This window comes from Vulpes lagopus, chromosome 8 (assembly GCF_018345385.1).
Source record: "Vulpes lagopus strain Blue_001 chromosome 8, ASM1834538v1, whole genome shotgun sequence".
Taxonomy (NCBI): Eukaryota; Metazoa; Chordata; class Mammalia; order Carnivora; family Canidae; genus Vulpes; species Vulpes lagopus.
In genome coordinates this window covers 108,341,592-108,369,116 of record NC_054831.1, presented here as the reverse complement: position 1 = coordinate 108,369,116, position 27,525 = coordinate 108,341,592, and the positions used below count along the sequence as shown (strand labels likewise).

At 51.4% G+C, this 27,525-nt stretch overlaps 1 protein-coding gene across 13 annotated transcripts in view; it reads left to right on the top strand.

Moving 5' to 3' along the window:
- Positions 1-27,525, top strand: part of NLRC5 (NLR family CARD domain containing 5) — an 81,316-nt gene that overhangs the window by 36,351 nt on the left and 17,440 nt on the right. For 10 of the 13 annotated variants that reach the window (XR_005989447.1, XR_005989448.1, XM_041766805.1 and 7 more), the window contains 20 exons: positions 64-123; positions 1,624-1,689; positions 2,166-2,249; positions 4,285-4,368; positions 5,321-5,410; positions 7,446-7,514; positions 8,066-8,134; positions 9,301-9,384; positions 9,807-9,890; positions 11,359-11,448; positions 12,206-12,250; positions 13,159-13,248; positions 14,152-14,235; positions 17,592-17,675; positions 20,067-20,156; positions 20,348-20,410; positions 22,890-22,976; positions 24,740-24,823; positions 25,492-25,581; positions 25,938-26,003. Coding sequence is in view for 10 of the 13 variants with exons in the window: in XM_041766805.1 (XP_041622739.1) it covers positions 64-123; positions 1,624-1,689; positions 2,166-2,249; positions 4,285-4,368; positions 5,321-5,410; positions 7,446-7,514; positions 8,066-8,134; positions 9,301-9,384; positions 9,807-9,890; positions 11,359-11,448; positions 12,206-12,250; positions 13,159-13,248; positions 14,152-14,235; positions 17,592-17,675; positions 20,067-20,156; positions 20,348-20,410; positions 22,890-22,976; positions 24,740-24,823; positions 25,492-25,581; positions 25,938-26,003 (1,563 nt within the window). In the remaining 3 variants the exon portion in view is untranslated. The other 3 variants (XR_005989449.1, XM_041766813.1, XM_041766814.1) reach the window with 3 other exon arrangements.

Here is a 27,525-nt window from a genome sequence, read left to right as displayed (position 1 = left end):
GCAGCAGGTGATGTGCTGGTTTCTAGTCTACCGGTTTCACAGCTCAGTGTCTGACTCTTGCAGGGAGACGGACCTCATCTTTCTTCTTTCCCCGCCCGCAGAGACTGCTGCAGAGCTTGGAGCGTAAGAACCTAGGGAGGGGGTGGGCCTGGGTCCATTCTGAGGGGCAGTCTGAGCTCAAGAAGTGGCAGAGTAAGGTGACCAAGAGAGCCTGTGAAGGGTTGGAATGTAGGGATTCTTCTTGCTATGGCTGAGCTGAGAAATTATCTACTTCTCAGAGTTGGCAAAGGACGTTAACTTCATCTAGCATATCTGGACCACATTTGGCCTTTGTGATGAGAGAGCATCTCCAGAAGTCTCAAACCAAGTCAGGCCCTTAGGGAAGGCATGAATATAGTGTTAGACTGGTGTTAGTAAGTGGAGAAAGCTTCAGAAAAGTCTTCCATCTAAAAAAAAAAAAAGAGAGAGAGAAGGCAATGATAATACCCACATCTTAGAGTTACTCTGAGGATTAAATGAATTAATACACTGAAAGTGCTTAATACACTGCTGACATCCAGGTGGCACTCAGATGCTGGGTACTCCAGCTATGCACGGATTCCAGCTTGGCTAGTCCTGCCTGGGCAAAAAAAGGGGAGCAGCCTTTCCATGAAAGAACATTCCATCTGGACGTCCTCACACCTCTCCCTGGCTGAGACTCATAGACAGATGATGTTGTATGTCCGTGGAGAATCCTTTCCCTGCTCTAAGCTTCAGTTTCCTCACCCATACGATGATCTAGTAGGACCCACTCCAGTTGTATAGAGCTATGATGCTCTATATGGTAGCCACCAGCCACAGATGGCTATACTGTATACTAACTAAAATTAAGTAAATGTATATTAATTAAAATGAAGTAAATGTATATTAATTAAAATTAAGTAAAATTAACATTTATCAGTCACATCAGCTGCATTTCAGGTACTTAATGGCCATGGGGGACTAGTGTCTCCCACAGTGGATGGCAAAGATATAAACATTCTTATCATTGCAGAAAGTTCTGTTTGACACAGCAATCTAGAGGTTTGTGAAAACCTGGCTAATAACATTCCAGCTTCTCTGCAGCCCCTGACCCTCCCCTGGCTCAGTGGGAGACAGCCTAGAGGTGCCATGACTCCCACAGCCTGGACCCATACACAGTCCATGCTCCCAGCCTTCTGAACCATAGGTGGCACATATGCAAGTGGAGAGCTTCACATCATAGAAATAGCAGCTTCTTTTTATTTATCTTCAATCTTGTGCCTATGCTGGGTGCTTGACCCATACATTGTCTCATTCAATCCTCCAACTACCCTGTGTTAGATATTGTCATCCTGTTTTGGAAAAGAGACAATGGGAGCTCAGATAGGTGAAGTGACTTGCCCAAGGCCACACAGCTATACATGACAGAGTCAGAATTTGAATAAAGCCTATTTGCCCTCAAACCTTTTGCTCTTGCTGTTTTGGGGAATAGAACATTTAGCACCTCCAAACAACCATCTTTGTTATTCATTCACTGTGGGTCTTTGGCCCCTAGAACCCAAGGTAAGACCCATCAGGCTCTGGGCTCTAAGACAAGGCCAATGTTGGATTTGTTCTTGCCAGAGCACCAGATCTACAGGGAAATGCCAACCAGAGGAAAGAGGCTCAGAGCAGAAGCCTGGCACTCAGGTACCTCTGTGGGATCCATTGCATTAAGGGGAGGGATGTGATATGAGGGAAGGGTGCCTTCCCAGGAGAGGTACCACAGGGGCAAGGAGAATAAAAGGAAAAACAGGCATGGAGCAGAGACAGGACATGAATAACCCATCCTGGCATCTGTCCTAACAACAACAATGACCACTATAATTTAATGGGCTCTTGCTACATACTGAGCACTGTAGTATCTTATGTCTATTACTTCATTGCAATTCTTTTGAAAATCCTGCTAAGTACACAGTATTATTCCCATTTGATAGAGGAAGAAACTGAGGTTCAAGGGCCTTGTCCATGACTGTACATCTGCTGAGAGGCAGAGCCAGGGTGAGACCCCAGGTCTCCTGCCTCCTGACTCCCCCGGCTCCCACACCTGGCAGAGGCCCTTGGGGCTGGAGGAGGTGTGGTGTGGCTTCTTGTCCTGAGCCCCTCTGCCTCCACTCTCACTCCAGGCTCCTGCAGTGCCAGCTCGGAATTCATGATGTGCAGGAGCTCATTGCCCAGCTCCGGGAAGGTCCCCGCCTGGAGGAAGTAAAGTGAGTGTCATGGGAAGTGCTGGAGTGGGAGATGGGTCGGGGGCAGGGTGGCATCTGAAGGGCATCCACTGGGGCGGGGGCAGGGAAGGGTGGTGTCAGGAAGGGCATGCTGCCTTATTAAGAATTTGAGGAAGGGATGCCTGGGTGGCTCAGTGGTTGAGCATCTGCCTTCTGCTCAGGTCATGATCCCAGGGTCCTGGGATCAAGTCCCACATCGGGCTCCCCACGGGGAGCCTGCTTCTCCCTCTGCCTATGTTTCTGATGTTTCTGCCACCCCCTCTGTGTCTCTGTGAATAAATAAATAAAACCTTAAAAAAAAAAAGAATTTGAGGCATTCAGACCATCATGACAGCTCCCACTATTCAGCACTTGCCCTAGATTAGGCATTTTTACACATATCCTCTCATGTAATCTTCCCACTCTGTGATGTAATATTACTATGCAAGCTCTTTAGAGGAGGGAATTAAGTTACACAGAGGTAAGTTTGCTCAAGGTCACACAGGTAGGATGAGTCCACGCCAGGGTTCCAGCTCAGACGGTTCGATTCCCAGTGGCCTCACCCCTGTAACCAGTGTTATTGAGACCTGCAGAGCAAAAACCTCATCACACCTGTCTTCCAAACCACAGCCCTCAGGGTCCCCTCCCCCTATCTTCCTCCCAGAGTAGAATGAGACTGCCTTTTCTTTTTGGGTTGGAGAGATTCCATTAATGCCCAGCTCCTGTGAGAGTAGGGCTTGGCTATTGGTAGAGGTCCTGTCATGTCACCAGGAGGGGAATCCCTGTAAGGACCATCCCCAGAAATCAAATGAGCGTGAGGGTGGAGTGATGGAATGCCGTAATGTGTTCTGAGGTGAGTGGCCCCACCCTAGAGAAAGATAAAGATGAATGTGTGAGGGCCCTGGTGACCAAAGCTTGAACCTTGACATTGTCCCACTGGGAGAACCAAGACAGGATTAGAAGGTGTTTTTACAAAACACATGCTTCCATCCACCTGGCCATCACTGAGCCACACACACACACACACACACACACACACACACCGCCACCTGCTGCTGGCGCTCTCACCCGCCATCAGCCACCTGGCTACACAGGCCAGACATCTCTCGGCAACCTTACCCTCTTCCTATAGCCAGCCCATCCCAAATCTGCCTACCCCTTACATAGCTCTCAACACCACCCTCTTTTCACCCACTGCCCCAGTCCAAACCACTCTCGTTCCTCACCTGGATGACCCCATCAGCCTCCTCATAGGGTTTCCTGCTTCCATGCTGGCCACTTCCAGCTGGCAGAGAGTGAACTGCGTTTCACTGCTACCTGACCCCTTTAATCCTTCCCATGGCTCATGATGAAGCCCAAATCCTAAAATCCTGTGTAATCCAAAATGCTGCCTCCAACCCACCAAGCCCCACCTGACCCTGTCCTGTCACTGAAATCTTCAATCCTGACACACTGTCTCCCTTTCAGCTCCTCCAGTGTGCTATGCCACAGGACCTTTGAATGAGTTGTTCCCAGTACCAGGAACACCCCTCCCCCATCTCCCTCCCACCACTTACCTATTGAGCTCCTAGCTTTTCAAACGGGTAATTCAAACATCAGGGAAACCTTCCCTGATCCCCATGGTAGATCTGATGCCCCTCTAATCATGGAGTTTATCATAAAAAGCAGTTATGGAGGTTGAAGCATAAAGGAGCAGCTTAGGGTAGAGCCTTGAAATCCAACTGACTAGGTTCAAATCCCAGGTCCACCTTTCAGGAGATGCTTTAACTGCTCTGTACCTCAGTTTGCTCATCAGTAAGATGAGGATAATAATATCATCTGCCCCATAGGGTTCTTTATGAGGATTAAATAGCTGGTAATAGTAGAAACACCTGGAACAGTGCCGGACACATCGTATACAGCCTTGCAGCACCATCGTTATTAGGGCTCATTTACTGGAGCATTCCTTTGGGTAAAGTCAAGGAGGGACTCTGTGGGTGCAGAGGCTGAGGGGTGACCCCACCCTGGCAGCACAGGACATCAGGCCCCTCTGTCTCAGCCTTTCAGGAAACCAGCTGGATGATGAAGGCTGTCGACTGATGGCAGAAGCTGCATCCCAGCTGCACATCACCAGGAATCTAGAGTGAGTTGCCCGTGTCACCATTGGGTGACAGGGGGGAGCCCTGGAGAGCCCCAGCTGGGCCTGCCACCCCACTCTTCATGCCCCTCCCCCACCAGAAAGAGTGCTGCTCCAGTAGGCTCCATGCCTGCTTTCTCCCTACAACAGCAACGTTGGAGTGGTTTGAGCATGACTTACTTTGCCTCTGTCATGAGCCACTGCCTTACTTAGTTCCAGTTACTGAAATCACTTGCATTTGTAAACCGTGTCCCTTGTGCTACGATGGCTTCTGTTCCTTGTGACAGCCCTGGGGTGGGGTGGGGTGTTGCCGTGGGTGTTGCATTAGGTCTTGGGTGGATGGGTTTTGGGGCGTTGGAGTAGGAAGAGGTTTGTTAGGGTGTGGGTACCATGCTGAGGTAAAGGGGTGGGTTGTTGAGGTGGTGGGATGGAAAGATAGGGTAGTAGGCTGTTGGATGTGCTGTGGGGTTACATGGTATTGGGTGGGGTGGTGTTTGGATTGGATGTGTTGAGGTCTAAGCATCAAGAATGGATTGGATGGCATAATGTTGAGGTTGAGCAACAGACCTCTGGGGCCTTGCCTTTGGCATTCAATCCTAACTCTTGTCACTTATTAGCTTTAACATAATGTCTCTGGGCCTCAGTTTCTCCATTTGTAAAATGGGATTAAAATGGTGGTTATTTTACAGACCAGGAAACAGGCTGAGAGAGGTGGAAACAGTGAGTCAGTTCTTCTCACTCAAGCTGTAGAACGTTATTCTCTGAGTAGGGCAGCGGAGTCATGCAGCTCTTGGCTCAACCACATGGGCCAGAATCCTTTGAGCTTCTGCTTAAGGACCCAGGACATCCCAGGAGTGACAGCCAGCAAGCTACTGTGCCAGGAGGAGGGGACTGGAGCTGTCTCAGGCTGGGGACTTCAGCTGCCTGCTGACTGCCACCCCCTCCCTCTTCTCCACAGCCTCAGCAACAACGGGCTATCCGTGGACAGGGTACACTGTATGCTGAGTGCGGTGAACACGTGCCAGAACTTGGCAGAGCTTCACATCAGGTAGGACCCCCCCAGTGGGCCACTGTAACCCACTGCTACCTCCAGCCTGGAGCTCTGGGGCTCTCCCATCATTCTCTGAAAGACCTTAGAATTCCTTCTGGGCCCAGGCCTTTGGGACCTGGAGAAGATGCTGCTGAGGCCCTGCCCAAATCCTCTTTTCCCAGGTGCTATGGGTGTTGGCTACCCACCCTTTATACCTTCTCCAGGAAACTACCCTGAGTGAGCTGATAGGATGCCTGGGTGGTTACCCTCCCAATTCCCCCAACCAGGGGTGGCCAATGTCAGAGGTAGAGGTATCAGTCTCCAGCCTCCTTGCCTTAAGTGGGACAAACTTTTGGTGCCATTCACACTCCAGAGTTCCCTGTAGGATCAGGCCAAGGACCTGCTCTTCTCTGCTTCCCATGGTCCCCTACTGTTTTTTCCTGAGAGCAGGCCTTCAGTATATCACATACACAAGTGATCAGTGACACTTGACCCTCTGCCCCATTCAGAGGCTCAGGCTCTGCCTCTAGGGAACCTGACCCAAGACAGGGCCCAACCTTGTTTCTGTAAGTCTCAGTATTCAGTCTGGGGATCTGAAGACAGATGCTAATTAATGTCAACACAATCCCCACCCCGAGGGGCTCTTAACTGGGGAGGGTGATTCCTGCTTTAAACACCCCTCAAAGGAAGAGAGAGACACTGAATAACCCAGAAGAGAGATTAGGGAGCCTTTGTTCACTGTATGTAATGATCCAATAAAGGATCCTTAGCTCGTTCCAAATGACATGCCATTCATTTCTAGGAATTTACACTAAAGAAATCAGCCTGAAGGTGTAAACACATTTAGATGCAGGAATGTTCACCTCAGTATTGGTTATAACAAGAAAAAGTGAACTTACCTTAAATATGCAACAGTTGAGTATTGGGTGAGTAAACTAAGTTACTTTCAGAGAGAAAAACTCAGTGAAAAATGATGATATAGGTACAATTTTAGTATAGAGGGATGGCTGTGATATAGTAAATAAACATACAAATTTTAATCCACCATTTTTATAATAAAGCTTTTCAAACACGCTCAAAAGGTAGGGAGAATGGTGTGGTAAACACCCCAGTTCCCACCAATAATTTTTCAACATTTTGTCCCCCTTGTTTCACCTATCCCTTGAAAAACTAATTTTTCAATGAGAATCTGTCCTTTAATCCCATTTTTTAAGAAAATTAAAAAAGAACATTAATTGCATTTTAAAAACAAAAGACTTGAAAAACCCACTCCCAAATGTTATCAGCAGTTACTGACAGGTGGAAGAGGTGGTGGGTGATTTTTCTTTATTTTCTTCTTACTTTACTATAAGTTCTCCACATGGAAGAAATATGACCTCTGCAATGAGAAATGTGTATTTAGGGGCACCTGGGTGGCTCAGTGGGTTAAGTATCTGCCTTCTGCTCAGGTCATGATCTCAGGGTCCTGAGATGGAGCCCCCAGTAGGACACCCTGCTCAGCAGGAAGTCTGCTTCTCCCTCTGCCCCTCCTCTGCTCGTGCTTTCTCTCTCTCTCTCACTCTCTCTCTGTCAAATAAATTATCTTTTTAAACAATCTTTTTTTTTAAAAAAAAGAAATGTGTATTTTACATTCAGTTTACACAGGTGAGGTTAGGGATGCTCCTGCTCTAAGTTACAGCTTCGTGTGGGCTGTCAGGACCCGTCCCAGACCTGGCAAGGACCTCGCTGTGCTGGGATGAGTGCCCTCAGCTGGGGATGCCCTGGGTGAGCACAGAACAGAGGGAGGAGGGTCTCAGCCGGAGGCAGACATAAAGCAGAACTGAAGTTTTCTTTCAAAGACTTGACAGGAAACTAAAGTTGGTAAGTTTGCAAAATCTCTGTGGTAGAAGGTTTTCAGGTGCCCAGACACACAGGAAGTCATAGCAAAGTCAGAAGTGGCTGCAGCTCGAGGCAGAGGATGACTTATTTGAGGTCCTTCCAGGCGAGGTTAGAAAATGACACAGGGACCCCCATAAGCCTCTTGTCTCCTTCTTCTTCTCTTCTCTCTCTGCAGCCTGCTGCATAAAACTGTGGTCTTCACATTTGCCCCAGAGCAGGAGGAGCAAGAGGGGATCTGGAAGAGGTAGGACACAGCATCATCCTGGCCCTGTCATGAGCCTGGGCCAGACCCTCCATGACCTCCCCAGCTGGACAGTATCACTCAACTCTCGGGACCTTGACAAATTCAGAAAGAAGCAGGCAGACAACAGGCTTGGCAGGGAATGCAGCCGGGAGGGCGAGTGTCAGAGGACAGACTGCCTCCCCATTTCCTCGTGAGGCAGAATGGCATCCTGGGATTGGGATGGGGTAGCCAGAGAGCCACGCATAAATTTATGTCCTTTGGCTTAAATCGCAAGGATCTGTGGATCGCTTGGCCTGTAGTTCTGATTGGGGTTAGACCCTTCTGGCTCCCTTTGGCATGCCCTGTCCTGAAGCGATTCACATACATTGTCCCGGTGAGAGGCTACGTGATTGGTCCCAGGTCACACAGCCAGGAAGCCAAGGGGCCCAAGTGGAACCACAGTCTGGCCATCTCCAGGCCTTGTGCGGAGACTGAACAGTAGGAGGTGAGGCTGAGGGTGGACTTAGTGGCTGAGGAGTTTGCTCAGCCTGGCCTGGTGTGTGTCCCTCCAGGACTGCGCTTCGGGACAGCCTCACGCACCAGGTGCCCTTTGAGCTGCCCCTGCGCTCCACGAGGATCAGGTACGGTAATGGCCTACAGGCCCTGGTGGCTCCCCCCTCTTCCCTTCTGCTCAAAGACTACCCCCAGGTGCTCCCTGGAGGACACGGCCTGCTCTATTCAGGAGTGTGGCATGGCTTCCCTGCCTCCCTCCTCCCCTGTTCAGCCTGCAGCAGATGGGGCTCACAGGGCAGCCCCCTAAGTGACCTTCCACACCTGAGGGGCCCCCACTCCTCACAACTCACCTGACCTCCAGCAGCTGACAGGCTGTGGGGACTCTGGATAGGGAGAATGGGGACATGTGGCCCCTTCTTTCCTCATCCTGGAGCTTAGCTCAGCCCTCACAGGGCGCCCATCCGTATTCTTCTGGCTTTCTCTTTTATTCTGTGTCTGTCTGAATCTCCCTGTCTGTCTCTATCTTGTTTCTCTCGTATTTTCTGTTTCTTGGGTTTTGCTACCCTTTGTTATTGTCCTCCTCAGGCACTGTGTGTATGTGCACATGCATGTGTTTGTGTGTGTGCATAGGTGAGTGTGCATGTGTCTGTGTGTGTGTATAGGTGCACAAGCATGCCTGTGCATGTGTGTACACCCCTGCAAGTGCATGTGTATGTTTATGTATGTGTGTGTGCATAGGTATGTGTGCCTAGGTGTGCACACATGCCTTTGTGTGTGCACACCCCTGCAAGTGCATGTGTGTGTAGGTGCACGTGCATGCATGCATGTGTGTGTGCATAGGGGTGTGTGTGCATGTGTGTGCATAGGTGCATGTGCATGCAAGCATATGTGTAAGCGTGCATGCATGCCTGTGTGTGAATGCCCTGCAAGTGCATTTGTGTGTAGGTATATGTGCACATATGCATGTATGTGTGTGTGCATAGCTGTGTTCGTGCATGTGTGTGTAGGTGTGTGTGTATGCCTACATATGCACGTGTGTCTCTGCATCTGTCTCTTCTGTGTCTCATCTCCGTGTCGCTCCATCTCTGTCTCCTTGCCTCCCTGTGTCTCTATCTCTGGCTCTTGATTACCTGTGTGGGAGGTCCTATGTGTGTGTTGTGTGCTGATGCTCGCAGTCTCTGTCTGGGTGAAAGACACATTCCTGTCCCTCTTCTGCAAGACTGTCTGCCTGTGTGCCTGGGTGTGGTGGCCACTCTTACCTCTGTTCTGAGGAGCTGTGTTTCCTCCTCCGTAGGCTGACACACTGTGGCTTGCAAGCCAAGCACCTAGAGCAGCTCTGCAGGGCCCTGGGAGGAAGCTGCCACCACAGTCACCTGGAGTGAGTGCTGGCTGTTGGAGGGTGGGTGGGTGGCGCCCATCAGCCAGTGGATGTTAGTGGGGGGGGGGGTTTCTTTTGATTTTTTGAGATTGAGGTCAGCGGTCCTTCCCTGCACAAGCAGTCAGGAACCCCTTAGAGAGTCTGGCAAGGGGTGTGTCCCTTCCCCCTAAAATGCAGGTCCCCCACATATGACCCCCTCTAAAGCCTACCGTTGACTCACAAGGGTCACAAATCTCAGGATGGAAACCATGGGGGAAACACCAGCCAATCCATGTGAGATCTGCTGAGATCTGGCCTGGCAGCCCAGGGCCATGTCCCAGTTTTAGAAGAAGCTGAGTGACTGAGCCCAGGGGTGGAGAGAGAGCTCCCATGGGCCCCATCCCTGTCCTCCACTAACCTATTGGCCCCCTTGCCCCTCCCAGCCTCTCAGGCAATGCTCTGGGGGACGAAGGCATGGCCCAGCTGGCTCAGCTGCTCCCAGGGCTGGGTGCTCTGCAGTCCTTGAAGTGAGTAAGGCCTCTGAGGCTTGTCCTCATTGGGAGGAGGGGTGTGTGTGTGTGTGTGTGTGTGTGTGTGTGTGTGTGTGTGTATAGGGGGTGTTCTCTGTCCTCTCATTCCCTCCTGGGGTTATTATAAAGACTTAAATCAGAAAATGCATGTTAATCGCCTGGTCCAGTCCCTGGCAAATGGTAAGTGCTCCAAAAGGGTAGTTCGTTGCTGTGAGTCTCATTAAGAGAGACTGGCCTCAGACTCAGTGGTCTAGCCCCTGACTTAAGGTTTTACTTCTTGAACCCGACTTGTGGCTCCACACAGGCTCTCTGGGAGGCCCAGGCCACGTAGGGCAGTGCAAGCCTGGGTGGGAAGTGTTAGCTAATGGCTAGTTATCCTAATGACTGGCAGCCCTCTGGCCCTGGGTTGCAGGGAGGGGCTGTTGCCAGGGTGCAGGATAGACAGGGAGGATGTGTACCAGATGGAACACGTGAGCAGGATGCCCAGGGCAGCTGGAGACCAGAGTGAGGCAAGATGTTGAGTGTGGGAGGGAGGCCCAGGAAGGAGGCCAGCAACCCCAGACCTGCCTGCAACAGACCAGAGCTTCGGGATGCTAGAAGGCCCTGTGCTTTGGGCTTGTATGTATCCCTCTCTTCCTCCTGAGCTCTTCAGGGCTAACATGAGAGGAGCCCTGGAGAGAGCTCACAACTGTTAGCTTCTCTGTGTGACCCCAGGCAAGCCCAGGCAAGTTGTATCACCTCTCTGGTTCCCTGATTCCCAGTTAACAGGTGAAGTGTAGAGGGGGTGGCTTTGGTTTTGTCTACAACTTTAGAATGAGTGCTGTGGCCTGAGGGCCCTTCCTGCTCAGTCTTTCTGTGGGATCTGGGAAGAAGCTGTTACTTCTCCTATTCTGGGCCTGCTTGTGAGTGGGGAGGAAGGCCTCACCATTGCAGGCAAATTATATGTAGTTTGGGGGGCAAATCCCCACATGACCTTCTCAGTACTGTGACCCCCCTGGCCTGTGAGATCTGAGCTCACCCACCAGTGCCCATGCCAGAGGAGTGCAACATTAAATGGCAAATACAAAACACCATGACAGATTGACAGACCCGAAAGCAAGGGAAAGCTTTGTTCCTGACTTTTGAATGGGAGCCCTTGCATTTTCATTTTGCACTGGGCACTGCCCTTCTTTTATCAGGTGGGGAAACTGAGGCACAATTCCGGCCTGAAAGCCCTCCCCAGATTCATGGTAGACCCAGAGAGCCAGAATTCTAATCTCAGCTCTGTCACCAACATGTCTCATAACCTTGGGCAAGACCTTGCTGCTTTCTGGGCCTCGGTTTCCCCATCTGTACAGAGGTGCCCTCTGGCCATATGGGGTTCCATGAGCTCTGTCATTCAGACTGAGGGACAGCCCTCCCCCACCCTGGGCTCTGACCACAAAGAGCCCTGGGTTCCGCCAACGTCACCCCTGTGATTCTCCAGCCTCAGTGAGAATGGATTGTCCCTGGATACAGTGTTTATTTTGATCCAGTGCTTCTCGACTCTGCAGTGGCTTCTTCACTTGGATATCAGGTGAGTGTGCCTCTGGACCCCCGCCCTGCCCCCTGACTGCACAGGCCATCGGCTCCCACCATACCTCCTTGTCTGTCCCGTTCACAGTGTCACCTCCTCGGGGCCCTGCATAGCACCAGGTCCAATGAGCATGTCATAGGTGTCTGCTGAATGATTGAATGGACAGATGAATGAAAGTAGCCCCAGGACACTCCCATCTCTCCAAATTTGCCACGGGACACAATCCAGAAACTCTCCCTTGCTCACCCTCTGGACTGTCCTGGGAGACTTTTACAGAAACTGGAAGCTCCCTGGTGGCCATTAAGTGCTCAGGACAGGTCTCAGTCATGGGGTCTCTGGAGCCTATGAGACTTATAAAAGGGAAGTCACCAGGCCAGGCAGCCTGGAGCCAGGCCATGCAGATGAGCCACGGTTTCCATAAGGTCTCCCCATCCCTCCCCTTTCAAGACTGGGAGGTGTGAGCACAGACAGACCCAGTTCAAATCCAGGCTCACCACGAATCTGCTGTGCAACTTTGGGCAGGTCACTGAGCCTCTCTGTACCCATTTCCTCATCTGTCGAGGAGGGGTAAGAATACTTCCTTACCTCGCGGGGCTGTTGTGAGCATAAAAGGACGGCCCGTCGGTGGTGTGCTTTGTATGTACCTCAGTCAGCGTAGTTAGGCTTGTGTGTATATCGTGGCATTTGCTGAGAGGGTGAGCTGCCCTCCAGACCTTCCTTGACCGGGCTGTCTGGTCTCTCTCCTCTGCCTCTGCAGCTTCGAGAGCCAGCGCGTCGTCCTGAGAGGTGACAGAAGAGGCAGGTGAGGAGGGAGAGCTCTGAGGGGGATGGGCTGGGCTCCCCTCTCGCCCTGGTCTCCATTTCCTCCAGTAACCACCCAGGCCTGGCACCCCTTGCGCACGTGGCCCGTGTCGGTCGGTTTGCAGTAGTGAGCCCGCTGAGCTCACTCTTGAACGGAGGCAGTGCCCTTGCGGGGGAGACCATGCTGGGCCCCAGCAGAACGGGGCCACTGCCTGCTGCTGCGGGGAGGGAGAGCAGCTGGCCTTCTGCCCCTCGGGACTTTTGCAGACCTCTGCAGCTTCCTCCGACTTCAATGAGTCACCGCCTTTTCCACTCTGGGGATGGTGTTTGAGAAACCAAGAACCGTTGGTGCTCTGCAAAAGTTTCCACACCTTTGCAGTCAACAATGAGTAGTTAGTAGTGGTTGGTTGTGCACGGATGTTCCCAGCTGCCCCCTAGTGGGGCTGGGCATGCTGGTCTCTCACAGGAGATTGGCAAGCCTCTCAGGGGGGCGGCCTCCTGTGGAGCTGGGCAGCTGGACAGAGGGGCATTGCCAGACCAGCTGAGCTGTCTGAAGCTGGAGGGGCCCGAGGCCAGGGTGGTCTTGCCTCCTGGGACAGGGTCTCCGTTTCTGGGACCTTTCTGGGTTCTCGAAACCTAGAGAGTGGAGGCCCAGGAAGGCCAAGTCCGCGCCTGCCTCACTGGTGATCAGAGAGAGGAGGGGCTCCGCCCTGGCTCCCCCTGACCTAGCCAGGGGCTGCCACCTGGACAGGTGTAAGCTGCTGGCTTTTTTCACTCTGGCTGCCCTTCTATGGACCCGTCGGGGAGGGACTTGATTGTCCCTAGGCCCCCGCAGCCCTGACCTCTGAGTCTTGTCTTTGCACGTACGTGATGTGAACTTTCTTCTCAAAATGGTCTCCTCACTCCAAGGGATCGATTGGCTGGTGGATGTCCGCCAGAGTTCCTAGCTGGAGTCCCATTCTTGGCCTTTGATCAGTGCTGCGTCCCCAAGAGCTTCTGGTACTCTCACCCACTTCTTTTGGGGGGTCAACACCAGAGGAGTGAAAGGTCCAGGAGGGAGGAGAGCCTGGGGCTTGGGCTGGGGGAAAAGGAGTTTGAGAGAAGGAAAAGAAGGAGGGCCAGTGTGAGGGCTGGTGAGGGGCTGGGGGCCCAGCGTTCTCCCTGGGGAGAAGATTTCATGGTGTTTTCTCAGAAGATTTCTACTTCTGCCTTGACTGTGTGACCTTGGCTGGGCCCCTGCCCTCTCTGGGCCTTGACCTCCTCACCTCTGAAGAGAGACACCTGAGCTGGGGCCCAAATAGGGTTATCCAGAGGAGGAGGAGGAGGAGGAAGAGTGTCCTGGGCACCTGGGTCAGCTTGGGCAAAGGCCGTGGGGGAGGAAGGCTTAGCTCTTGAGAAGCATGTCAGTGTGGCAAGGGCCGATACAGGGCCAGCGGAGGCGAGTGAGGCCATAGAAAAAGCTTTTCACTTTTAGGCTGAGAGTAATAGGGAGCTACAGGGGGCGTCATCACCTGAGAGGCCTGGTCAGGTTAGATCTGTTAAAAGATCAGACACTGGCAAGTGGAAACGGATGGCAGGGAGGCAGGAGGGGAGTTGGAGGGTGTTAAAGTGGCCCAGGCCAGTACAACGGTGGTCCGGACTCAAGGCGGGGGTAGTGGTAGTGGAGAAGTCTTGGAACTGAGTGAGGGCAGCTAGGCACTGGTGGGGGGTAGGTTTTACTATCACTGAGTGGTGGGGATTGGGCTGTAGGGGAAACTTAGGGTGCAGAGGGTGTCCTGCAAGGGGAGACTCCTACCTGGAGGTTGAGGAGGAGAGGTACAGGGAGAAGGGGAGAGCCCATGGGGCTGCACAAGGACCCTGGGCCCTCTTGGACCCCCTGCTTGGCCCATGGCCCCCTCTCAGCCTCAGGCAATGTCAGCTGGAGCCCCTGAACCTCACCCGCCTCTGCGAGACTCTGGAGAAGTGCCCCGGGCCTCTGGAAGTCGAGTAAGTAAGGAGGGCCCAGCCCTAGAAGGCACAATGTGGACATCAGCCGGGTGCCCTGGGGTAGGGGTGGGGGTATCCTGGTTAGAAGCCAGGTGTCTTTCCTGGTCCCTTCCCCTCACACCCTGCAGACTTACCCCAAGCCTCACCTATTGGTAGAAGTCTCCTTGCATCCCCAGAGGGCAACTTACCCCCCTACTAGGAGAGGCTGCTCTGGGCCCCAGGCTTCCCCTTCCTCATCCACTCAACTCGAGGCACCAGGGAGCCCCAGTGTGTTCTCTTGGCCCCTGGAGCCCCACCCTGTCACCCCTTGTGCCTGCCTCCATGGCCAGAGCATATCATTTCTGAAGGCCCCTCCTCAGAGCCTCCCTCTCCTGGTTACCCGCTGACTCAGCCCCAGAACCCCGGGGTCTGTGACCAGAGCCAGGAGCTGGAACCAGGAGTCCTGGCTCAGTCTCCTGCAGGCTGGGTGACTTTGGGCAAATAGCTCTAATACTTTATGCCTCAGCTTTTTCATCTCCACAGATGGGCAGCCTTCGTCCTCACTGTTAAAATTTTATTACAATAATTACCTTAACAGGGGCGCCTGGATGGCTTAAGTTGAGTGTCTGCCTTCAGATCAGGTCGTGATCCTGAGGTCTGGGGATCAAGTCCTGCATCAGGCTCCCCGCAGGGAGCCTGCTTCTCCCTCTGCCTGTGTCTCTGCCTCTCTCTCTCTCTTTGTGTCTCTCATGAATAAATAAATAAATAAATCTCTTTAAAAAATTACCTTAACATAAAGAAATCCAAGAGCAGCCTGCCTCACCTAAATATATACTTCTCATGCAGTCCATGGTGGCATTTGTCCCTGTGACCCCCTACTCCTTATCCTTGTGCATACTCAGGTTTGACCTGTTCACAGGCACAGACCCGCTGCATTCTACAGCTTCACTTGACACGGTTTTCCCAACTACAGCCTTTGTTCTTGCTTTCCTGCTCCCATCTCTGATGCCCCATGACCCTTGAGACACCTCATCCACAGCCACCTGGTGTCCTTCCACACCCTCCTCCATGTGCACACACACGTGGACACAGACCAAGGGGTTTTTGACATTGTTAACAGACATGGGACTTGACCGTGTGAGATCTTTGCGGCGAGCTTTTGTCTCATGACAGTACATCGTGGCTTTCCTGAAACATGGAGTCAATGAACTTTTTCCATAAAATGTTTATTTTAGAATAGTTTTAAGGCCTGACTTATGGAAGAGTTTCCAACCTAGTCCAGAGATTTCCTCCACCCATTGCCCCTGCCCCTACTCAGTTGTTAGTATCACCTGTCATGGTACATTTGTCGCAACAGAGACAGCAACCTTGCTCTGTTAACCACACTCCAGGCTTTATTCAAATGTCCCCAGTTCTTCACCTGGGACCCTTTCTCTGACCCAGAATCCCATCCAGGATCCCACATTGCATTTAGGCATCATGCTCTCAGCCTTTCGGGTCTGTGACAGTTTCTTAGTGTTTTTTGTCATGACTTGGACAGTTTGAGGAGTACTCGATAGACATTTTGTGAAATGTCCCTCAGTGTGAGGGTGTCTGATGTTTCTCTCATGGAGCAGCTGGGATCCAGGGTTTGGGGGAAGATGACCACAGAGGTGAAGTACCCTTCTCATCCCATCTCACAGGCTCATGTTGATCCTGACCTTGACCGCCTGGCCAAGCTAGTGTTTGTCAGATTTCCCCCACTGTGAAGTTACTTTTTAATTAAAAAAAAAAATACTTCTATTATAGAGACTTTTGAGCATATATAAAAGCAGAGTGAGTAGTGGTATAGGCTCTCAGTTCCTGTCTACTTTCCTCAATAATTATCATGCCCTGGCCCCAACACACACACATGCACACACATTATTTTAAAGCAATCCCAGTCACCTCACAACTTCATTGTAGTTATTTTAAGTATATGTAGCTAAAAGGTAAGTACCCTTTCTTTAAAAAGATTTTATTTATTTATTTATTTGAGAGGGAGCGAGATAGAGGAGAGGGAGAGAGAATCTGAAGCAGACTTTGTGGCCAGCGCAGAACTAAGATGCAGGGCACAATCTCACAACCCTGAGATCATGATCTGAACTGAAACTGAGAGTTGGCCACTTAACTGACTGAGCCACCCAGGAGTCTCTATTTATTTTTTTAGTATAACCTCAAAACCATTATCAGACCTAAAATATTAATGTTTTTAGGAGACATACAAAAGTCATCAAGGAGCCTATGAATTATTAATTGTCCCTGACTGTCTCTAATGTGTTTTTACACAACATGTGTATATTTGTGCCTTTTATTTTTAATTTTTTTATATTTGTGCCTTTTAGCTTTAACCCTCTGCAGTTTAGATGTGCCACAGGCTCTTCAACCACCCCTCTCTAGAGTCTAGATGGACACTCAGGCTGCTTCTGGTAGCATGGCTGCAAAAAGTGCTGCGAAAAAGCCCTCTTCCATCATGAAATTGCTAAGCACCACCTGTACACCAGGTCCTGGGCCAGGCCCTGGAGGGGGCACAAGGATAGCTGGACATCACTACCTACCATGACTCACCTTCTGCAGCATAGAGTGCCTCAGGCAGTGCTGGGTGGTCTGTGCACATGGGGATCTGAGGGCCCCCCTCGCTCAGTTGTGGCTGAAAAAAGTGAGATAGTCGCATGAAAGCACTTGGCCAACTGTAGAGTGTTGGGACCACATACGGGAATATTGTTATCAATGTACTTAATGCTGAACTCCAGTAATTGGATGCCAGGGAAAGTGATGGGGTTCTGGTCCCCAAATTTTATCACTGCAGATCTATCTACTTTGCCTGGGTACATCTTGGCATTCCATGTGAGATGTTGTCATGGGCAAAGTTTCTATTGCCTAAAAAAAGTGTGTAAATCCCACAGTGACCCAACCAGAGGCCGTAGCATGATGTATCATCTAGAGCCTGGTGGGAAACTGTGTGGGGAGGTGTTGTGGGCGGACCACCCCTCAGTGAAGGCCCCCTGTGCTGCCAGTGCTCGGAGACCCAGGCCCAGTCCTGGGACAGAGGGTGCAGAGGTTCCTCCAGGAGGCTTCCAGCTCTGGAATCATGTGGCCCTTCCCACTGTCCCTCTCAACCAGCAGTCACAGTGCACAGCAGTGTACTCAACGCCTGAGAAGTCCTGCTGCAAACCCAACTATTTGATTTGGCTTAACCAGCACTTTCCAAACTTATATGACCTTTCCTTCCCTCCAGCCTCAATGATAATTCAAGGGCCCAGAGTTTGGAGGGAATGTGTTGAGGGCCCTGGCTGGGAGGGTGCACTCCTGGCTTTCCCCAAGGCTCCCTCACCTCATTCAGATGCTCTGTTTCACAGATTGTCCTTTGAGGTCCTGAGCGACCAGAGCCTGGAGACCCTGCTGCAGCACTTACCCCGGCTGCCCCAGCTAAGCCTGCTGCAGTAAGATCAAGTTTTCCCATTTCCCTGGGCTGGGCTGGGCTGAGGCTCTCAGCTTGGCAAAGCCGTCCCTCCTTCCCCGCCACTCCTTTCTCTTGGGCTGTTATATCATTCATTGTATCTGGCATTGCTGAGAGCTCTTCCCTAATACCTCACTAACCTCGGGGGGTTGGGGGGTGCTATGTGATCAGTTTCCTCATCTGAAAAATGGGACTCCTATTCCCCAACCACTCCCCCAGGGTAGGGATTCAAGCAAGATAGTGGCTCTCCAGACACCTTGAAGACTGGAAGGTCTATGGTAAATGGGCTGCTATACTTCTCCTCACCTGTGGAAAGGTCACCAGCTCCTAGAAAGGGACTTCACAGATATAGGTGGTGTATATGTCACACACCAGTTTTTAAAGGTCACCGTCTCACTCCGCAAAAGGGGAACTTAAGCAGCGTCCTCAAAAGTATTTAAAAACTCTACTTTCTAATTTCAGCTCAGACTGGTTAGAATTTAAAAAGGATTTTCTTTAAATACCCTTCCAGCAGGGGAGAAAGCAGCTGCAGCTGGGATGGAAAGATACAACGGGAAATTAAATCATACCATTAATAACAGCAACATAAGTCCTAATGCTAAGGCTCTCTGGGACGCCCGAGGCAGCTCACTTCACAGCCGGATCTTGCCTCTCCCCGAGTCCCACCAGAAAGGAAAGCAGGAGCTGTGGGCCACTCCAGAGGTGGGCAGATGCGCCTTTGGACACATAAAGTGGAAGGCTAAGATGAGCAGGTGGGAAACCCTGGACCAGGGGACTTCTCTGTGCCCACGTCACACAGCACCAGCCCCCAGCTCTCCTCTGTCTTTGGAATGAGGCAGCCAGCCTGCCCCTCGCCAGGGCTCACACTTTGTACTACTCAGTCCATACACTTTGGAGGGCTGGAGACACAGCAGAGAGGGAGGAGGAAAAGAGACGAGGTCCTTGTCTTCTTAGAGCTAACCTTGTAGTAGAGGGAGCCGGACAATGAGCAAGGAAGACGAATTCAGACAGTGAGAAGGTATTTTTCTAGATAATGTGATAGAGTGCCTGCAAAGGTGAGGGTAGTCAGGGGATGCCTCTGAGGACAGATACTAAAGTTCAACCTGAAGGACCAAAGGGACCCAGCCTTGTGAAGAACAGGGAACTGCATTCCAAACAGAGGGAAGAGCATGTATGAGGTTCTGAGGCAAGGAACAGTCAGAAGGGTGATGTGGCCAGCTCACTGGCAGGAGGGGAGGTGGAGAGAGGGACCTGGGAGCCATGGGGAGGGGCCTGAGGGTTTTGTTCAAGGGGACTTGAAAGGCAGAGGCATTAGGCTTGTTTTCTTTCTTTTTTTTTCTTTTTTAAGATTTTATCTATTTGAGAGAGACCGAGCATAAGCAGGGGGAGTGGCAGGCAGAGCAAGAGGGAGAAGCAGGCTCCCTGCTGAGCTGAAGGCAGACTGAGCCACCCAGGCACCCCTGTGATACGTGTTTTCAAAAGCTCAGTCTGGCTGCTGGGAAGAAAAAGGGTTGAGGGACAAGAGTGGAAATGAGAGCAGGGAAGAGGCTGTGTGGGGTCAGAGATGGTATGGGCCAGAAACTTGTGGGGCTGGAGCAGAAGCAGGTGGATTCTGGGTGGATCTTGAGAGTGGAACAGGCAAGACAAGCTGATGGAGGGGTTATGGGGCGAGGGATGTGGAGGTGCCAAGGATGCCTCCAAAGGCAAGATGGAGCCATCTCACTTTCTCTAAGGCAGTGGTTCACAGCCACCAGGGGATTTTGCCCCTCGGGGACATGTGGCAATGGAGATACTTTCCATTGTCATGGCAGAGGGCAGTAGATGGAGAGAGGGAGGCTACAAATGGTGTTTAGTGGGTAGAGGTATGGCATGATGCTAAACATCCGACTGGACAGCCCCCAACAACAACGAGTGATCTAGTCCCAAATCACTGAGATACAACTCCAAGGGCCTAAAGCTTCCCACTCCCTTTCAGCAGGACTCACCTGTTAAGTCTGTGCTTGAGGACAGAAACAATATAATAATAAAACAGGCATGGGCATCTCACCAGGCAGTGCACCAGCTTGATATAATGAGGTCCTCACTACACGTGCGAGGAAGGTATACTATGAGCAGGCCTAGTTTTCCAGAAATTAAGTGACCGGTCCAAGGACACGGTCTGCCAATAAGCAGATGTGGGGCTCAAACCCAAGTCTGCTTGACTCGAAGTCATTATTTGTCCATCCTGGGTCCCTGCCTTCCCCTTTGATTACCTTGCTGACCTGCCAGCCCTCCTTCTCCTCTTTCTCCTTTGCCTCCAGACCATCCAGGCTACTTGCCCACTCTTGCTTGGCTCCAACTTGCCTACATAAGGCCCCGCTCCTTTCCTTCTCAGGCTAAGCCAGACGAGGCTTTCCCCAAAGAGCCTCCTCCTGCTGGCCGACCTCTTCAGCTTATGCCCCCGGGTTCAGAAGGTGGATATCAGGTGAGCATTACCCTTGGACAACTGGGTCTAGTCCTAGAGGGTTGTGCCTAGGTCCTGGTGGTGTAAGGGGGTGGGATGGAGGCAGTAGGACCCCAGTCAGGGGCTTGGCTTCTGGAGGAAGGGGTGCCTGCCCCCAGGATCATCCTGAGGCTGTGGCCAAGGGTGGCTAACTCAGGTGCTGTCTTCCCCAGGTCCCTGTATCACATGACACTGCACTTCAGGTCTGGTGAGGAGCATGAAGGCGAGTGCTGTGGGTAAGTCCCTGAAACTGCGCCCTGGCTGCTGATAGGTATTGGGGACAAGTAGACCTGCCTCTCGAATGCCTAGAGCAGAGTGCCACCAATGCAGGGCATTTCCTTGAAAGGACCCAGCAAGGAGACTTGTTTCCTCCAACATCAAGAAGCAAGGTCCAGAGAGGGCCAGGCTTTGGCACAGGCACATAAAGAGTACCTGTCAGACTAGACCAGAGCTCTGGGGCCTGATCCAAGGAAAAGGACTTCTTAACCTGCCCACCAGGCTTTAAATGCCAGCTCCACAGGGCTTGGTGCCTTGCACAAGCTCCTTAACCCCTGTGACCCTCAGCTTCCACAGCTGAAAAGGGAGCCACCATGTTGCAGGATGTTTGCCAGGATTAATGGAGGCAATGTGTAAAGCGTGAGGCACACACAGATGCAAGTGTCCTGACCCTGCTGGCTCCTGGACTGGTGCTCCATGGCTGCCTCGGTGAGGGGGAGGAGGTGCTGCATCAGAGGCAGGATAATGGGGTGGAGGACAACCTTCAAATGCAAAGATGATGTTTCTGGTAACTGTCTGATGCCACTGGCTCACCAAGAGACCTTGGACCAGACCCTTCTCCTGTCTGCATCAGCCTCCTCCACTGTGAAGTAACAATAAATAGTATCAAAATATGTTGAATATCTGCAGGGCATCATTATAGAGCCTTCTCTGCGCACCACGTCCTATAAGCCTCACAGCTGTGGTCACGTGGCAGTAACTGGGGGCAGCCAGGCAGTTCTCCAGTTTTCCCTGTCCCAGGGCCAACAGACTTTGCCTGGAAAGGTTAGATTGGAAGGAATTAGGGTTTTGCAGGCCACACGATCTCTATGACAGCCACCCAACCCCCCAATGTAGCTTGAATGCAGGAGGGATGATATTTGCTTTATAGCAAATGCGCATGCCCGCGGGCCAGCAGAACTCTCTCATTTATGGACTCTGAGACTTGCATTTCAAATATTGTGTACGTGTCGCAAAGCATTCTTCTTTTGATTTTTTTTTCTCCACCATTTGAAAGTGAAGAAATTATTCTTAGTTTGCAAAAACCAGGGGGTCCTGGGCAGGAGTTTCCCACCTCCTGTCCTAGCTCAATGCTACCCCTGACTTCTAGAATGCCTCAATTGTTTTTAATTTCAGAGGTTTCCAAACTGTAGGACCGAGACCAGGATTAGATGATTTTTAAGGCACAAGTACAGTAGTTCAATGTCACTGAGTCCCATAGTGAGATCATTATTCCCTTTTCGATTCTCCGTCTGATTAAGGCCAAGAGGAAGTCAGGGTTGGGTGTTGGCATGATTTTAGCACAGCTGTAATATTTACTGAGCCCCCCCTTTTTAGTAAAGGGAGAGAGCCTTCAGCAAGGAAACTCTGGCTGGAATTTAATGATGATATTTGGCTCTCGTTTCATGTGTCCTTCTGCTTATGGTCTGTTTGTGGCATGTGTGCCACTTTTCCATTTGAGTGACTAATACAAGGTTTCCTTTTACAATAAATGCATCTAGTGAAAAGAATGAGCTGATTTAAAAATAGGAAGTAAACAATAGTATAATAAAGAACTTAGGAACAGGGAAAAAAATCAGGAAGGAGAGGACCAGTGATAAAAATCTGAGCTATTGATTTTAGGTACTTTCTGATTTTAAGATTCTTCTTCTTCCCTTTTTTTTCTTTTTAGTTGTTGGCTGGTTATAGGTCCCTCATTTACTTTATTGGGTAGTATTAATTTAGACCTTTCAAAGGCAGGCTTACTGTTACTTTGTGTGTGGCTATTTACTTATTTATTCATTTTGATTAAAGTACAGTTGACCTACAGTGTTGTATTAGTTGCAGGTGTGCAACCTAGTGATTGGACAACTCCGTACATTAGGCTGCACTCACCGTGAGAAGTACAGTCTCCATCTGTCACCGTACAATGTTATTACAATATTATTGACTCTAATCCCTATGCTGTACTTTTCATCCCCTTGGCTTATTTTATAGCTGGGAGGTTGTACCTCTGAATCACCTTCACCTCAATTCCAGTATCAAAGGCAAGAACAGGCATCACCCTTCTCTCCCTCCCCACCCTGCATATCTCGTCAGCAGTGTGACCCCAAGAGGTTGGGGTCTCAAGTTTCCAACTCGAGCTTGAATGAGAGCCGCCTAGAAACCTTTGCCCCTATGGTCTCTGATTCAGTGGGTCTGGGCTGAGTTCTGAGAAATTGCATGTGAACATGTTCCCAAGTGATGCAGGTGTGGCTGGTCAGAGATCATACCCTGGGAACCACCTTCCCAGAAGGAGTCTGGGAGTGCCAGGTGGGATCTGCTGTGCGGGAGGTGGAAGGGGTGGATGATGGGTAGTTCCAGAGAATCCAACCTTGGGTGAGGCCCATGGGAACTGGAGGCCACACCCAGGACAAGCCAGGGCAGCGCACATCAGCGTGGCTCAGCACCCCATCCTTGGGATTGTTTCCCCTCCTCCAGCAGGTTCACGGGCTGTGGCCTTAGTCAGGAGCATGTGGAGCCGCTCTGCTGGTTGCTGAGCAAATGCGAAGACCTCAACCAGTTGGAGTAAGTTGGGGGCGAGAGAAGAGGGGGAGGAGCACAGGAGCTGTGCCTGGGTGGCACTGGAGGGGTGGGCATGTGTGCATGTGTGTGCCACGTGCATGTACATCCACTGAACACCTCTCAGGCCAGCTAACAGGGATGCCTGGGACACATGGAGGGTCATATCCATTAGATTTCTCTGTACGCATTTCATCCCTTCCACTCCCCACTCTTGCTGTGATGGAGCTGATAGTTTAGGGGGTACCCCTTGATCTAATTTGGGAAGCCCTTCAAGAAGAGGCTACAGGAGCCCCTGGGCTTCATGAAGATCAAGATATTGGAGCTCTGTCAGCAGATAAGAACCAAAATGAATCCCTCAGTCTGCCTGGCAGGTGGTTAAAAGCACCCAGTAGCTCAGCCTGAGGAGAGTCATGGAGCCAGCTGGGGTGGGGCCTCATGGGCTCTTGTGTTGTGGAGAGGTGGTATCTGCGTGGCCTGTCTTGGGTCCCCAAATAGTGCCACCCCCTCATAGGTAGAAAAATAAAAATAGGTGACACCTTCTGAGCACCTTCACTGCTGTGCTAAGTGCTTTACATACTCTTTTTATCCTTCCAAAACTCTAGGTACTGCTGTCCCCGTTTTATTATTTTTTTAAGATTTTATTTACTTATTCATGAGAGACACACAGAGAGGCCAAGACAGAGGGAGAAGCAGGTTCCCCACTGAGCAGGGAGCCCAATGGGAGACTCGATCCCAGGGCCCTGAGATCACAACCTGAGCCAAAAGCAGATGCTTAACTGACTGAGCCACCCAGGCTCCCTGTTGTTGCCATTTTATAGATGAGACTACTGAGGTACAGAGAGGATTTAGGAACTTGCCCAAGGTCACACAGCTAGGATGATGCAGTCTGTGCTCACAACTGCTAGGTGTCCAGCTTAGGACCAGTGGGACATAAAGACAGCAGTCCACAACACACACACACACACACACACAAGTGCATGTGCACCCACGAAATTTAAATTCCTGCTGTTACGTGGCCAAGAAGAGAAATGGGGCCGGTGGAAATCACATATTAGAAAGATAAATAAGCAGTACGTCTTTGGATTTTTCTGTTTTCAATTATAGAGGGAAATTTTTCTAATTGTAAAGATCACTTTATCAAGTGGCTTTAGGAGACCAATTTTTAATTTTTAAAGCCTCTCCTGAAAAGACAAAATAGCCTCAAAAGTGTCATCATCAAGGACAAACAGAGTTCGAAGATGCAGGACAAAAATCAGATGTTACAGGGCACACTGGTTATACTATTCCCAAAAGCATAAACACCCAAAGAAGCGACAAGGAAGCGAAATAAAGTATTCAAGTACAATTTCCGTCTGAGATTATGTTCCCAAATTAAAAGAAGAAATCTCCGGCGTAAATGCAGCCTCCAAACATCTTCCTTTTTTCCTGCATGTACTCTCGTTCGGAAGTTGTGGTTCTCACCTGACGTGAGCCATAGGGCATAGTAAAAAAGTAAATGGATTTTTCTGACTCCAGGAAGCCTGCTGGAGGCACGGGGGCCAGTGCAGGAGCTGTTGTGTGCCGGGCGATCACCCTGGGGGTGCCGGAGATGACAGTGCAGGGATGGGGGTGGGCATGTGCTGTCCAGTCACAGGGACAGTGGTGGTGATATTGGCACAGAAGTAGTCCTGTGCGTGTCAAGCAGCAGTGATGGTGACTGTGGAGAGCGGGCTCCGGCTGAGGGGCATGTCTGACCACCAACAACCAACTCTTCCTACCTCTTGCAGCCTCTCAGCAAACATGCTGGGTGATGACGGGCTCAGATGCCTCCTGGAATGTCTGCCTCAATTGCCCATATCTGGTTCGCTTGAGTAAGTGGTGAGCAGCCTGGGGGACAGCAGGGAGGAGGAAGCCCCCCCCCCACATGCACACCTAGGCAGAGGTCCCACCAGACATCCAGGAGAGGCTGGGACTAAAGCATGGTGACCCAAGCTGACTTTGGGACAAGGAGGTGACAGTTTATCCCTAACCAGTGGACACAGGACCTCAGCTGTCCCAGCTCCTAGTCCATCCTGTCCCTCTTACTAAATCTACAGGACACAGATTTAGAGATGTCCCCTCAGCAGGGAGTGTCCCTAGGAAGTCACGCTCTCAGCCAATCTCCCCAGGGATCTGGGAGACTGGTGACCAGAGCCCAGATACAGTGGGTTGCTGGGTAACTGAGCTTTGGGCTCTGGGTGTCCTGAGCCCCTGGGGCTGGAGTTGCCAGCCTGGCCTCCTCGACTCTGTCTCAGCCCCAGTAGCTGCAGCTCCTGCAGGACGACGCAGGGCCAGGTGCCTGTCCTGCCCATGGAGGGAGAGTGCCCCTCTGGCTTCTCCCTGGCCCTCAGTGTCTGACCTGGAGAATGGACCCTTGGACATTGAAGACTGTCCTCCTGGAGATGACAGCTAGAGGAGAGGACACAAGTGGTGGGGGCTGGGCAGGGCTGCACCGAGGTCCTGCCCTCACTCCCCATCCTGAGCCTTGTTTCTCCTCCAGCCTGAGTCACAACAGCATCTCCCTAGAGAGTGCCCTGGGCCTGGTGAAGACACTCCCCTCCTGCCCGCACATCCGGGAGGCTTCTGTGAAGTAAGCCATGGGTGCCACTTGCTGACGGTGGGGAGAAGCAAAGTTCCCACCCTCAGCAACCCTCTGTGACCTGAGGCAATGTGCACCCCTCTCTGAGTCTCAGGATTCCCTGAACGGACGACCCGGTTTCCATCCTCTTGAGGCCTGTGTGACCTGGGGACCAGGGAGGTCACGGGGTGGGGAAGGCCAGGGTTCCGTGTCCTCGCAGGATGAGTTGGGGGTCTCGTGTGGTCTCTCCTTGTGTGGCATCTCCCTTTCCCTGTCCCTACGGGCCCAGCGCCCTTGCCTCCTGCACCCCTGGTGTCTAGGGCTCAGGAAGCTGGGCCTCCAACCTCCCCACACCCTTGTCTCTGCAGCCTGGGCTCTGAGCAGAGCTTCTGGATCTACTTCTCTCGACAGGAGGAGGCTGGGAAGACACTAAGGTAATGTCTGGTCTAGGGTGGGATTGGGGAAGCGGAGCCTGGTCCTGTGGCAGCCTCCACGCCTTCTTTATCTTCACTGGGCCCTTTCTCCCTTTAGCTACCCTGCTTCCTACCCACTGTCTGGGTTTGCCTCCCCCAGATCTGCCCCCGACCCCCACACACACACCTCCAGTCCTTAGGCCCGGCCTTAACTATAAGTCTGGAGGCTTCTGAGTACCATGGTTAAGAGGCTCAGACTCTGGAGCCACCTGAGGGTAAATCCCAGCTCTACCGTTTACCAGTTGCATGACCTCAAACAAGTGATTTAACCTCTCTGTGTTTCAGTTCCTCATCTGTAAGATGGGAATAATAGTAAGAACTACCCTTTAGGGTTATTATGAGGATTAAAGGAGTTGACATGTATAAAGTGCCTGGCAAGGACCTGGCTCACTTGAGTGCTCTATCATTGCTGTTATTATTACCGGCTGGTAGCCTGGGACGCTCTCTCTCAGCCTCACCACCAAGGAAGAGGGTCACTTCCTCCGTATGTCGTTTCTTCAGCTGTGATCATGGCCTCTGAACTGGGCCGCCACCTCTGGCCAGGCCTCCTCCAGTCCATTCACTTCACAACCCCCAGAGGGATCCTCTCGGCACACATCAGACTGTGCTCCCCACTGCACTAAGCCTGTTCGTGGCTCCCCATTGCCCCCAGGATAAGGTTCAATTCCTTAGCTTCTTCTCCCTCTTCTGATCTAGCTGCCACTTCCCATCGTGCTCCCCCTCACTGTACACAAATACACCACACCACACTCAAACCACACATACGTACACACACCATACCACACACCACACCATGCTCACACCACACACAGATGTGCATAGTCTACATACATATGCATCCATATATATAACACACATCCAGATGCACACATACCACACAAGCACACTCATACACATCACCCGTATACACCTACAGAACACACACACAGATGCACACATACCACACAAACATGCCCATAACACACATGCACACCCATATTCAGCCCAAATGGCTTTCACTTCTTGCTCACTGAACACCCACTGCCCAGTTAAAGCTTCCTTCCCACCGGGCACTCAGTCTGACACTCTCTTCCCCATGTTTTCCAAGATAAAATTCTCCTAAGCCTTTAATACCCAGCTGCAATGTCAGCCTCTCATGGACGTCTCCAGGGATCCCTGTCCAATGAGAGTCAACTGCCATGTGGGGCCTGTCTGCTGGCCATCCAGGGCCAAAGTGCCAGGAGGGTGGGGTCCCAGCAAGACCCGTAGGCCTCCTGCCTCCAAGAGAGCAGGAATAAAGCTTTACTGGGGAGTAGGGAGTGGGTTTAGAGTCTGGAGTCAGACTGACTTGGATAGAAACTCAATTCCACCCTTACTTCTCACCTGCTGTGTGTCCTTGGGTTAGTCAGCTTCTCTGCCTATAAATGATGTGCCTGGAATCCCACAAGATGCTGTGTGTCAGGCAACCCTACCTGGATGCTGGCACAGGGCCTGGCTAATAGTC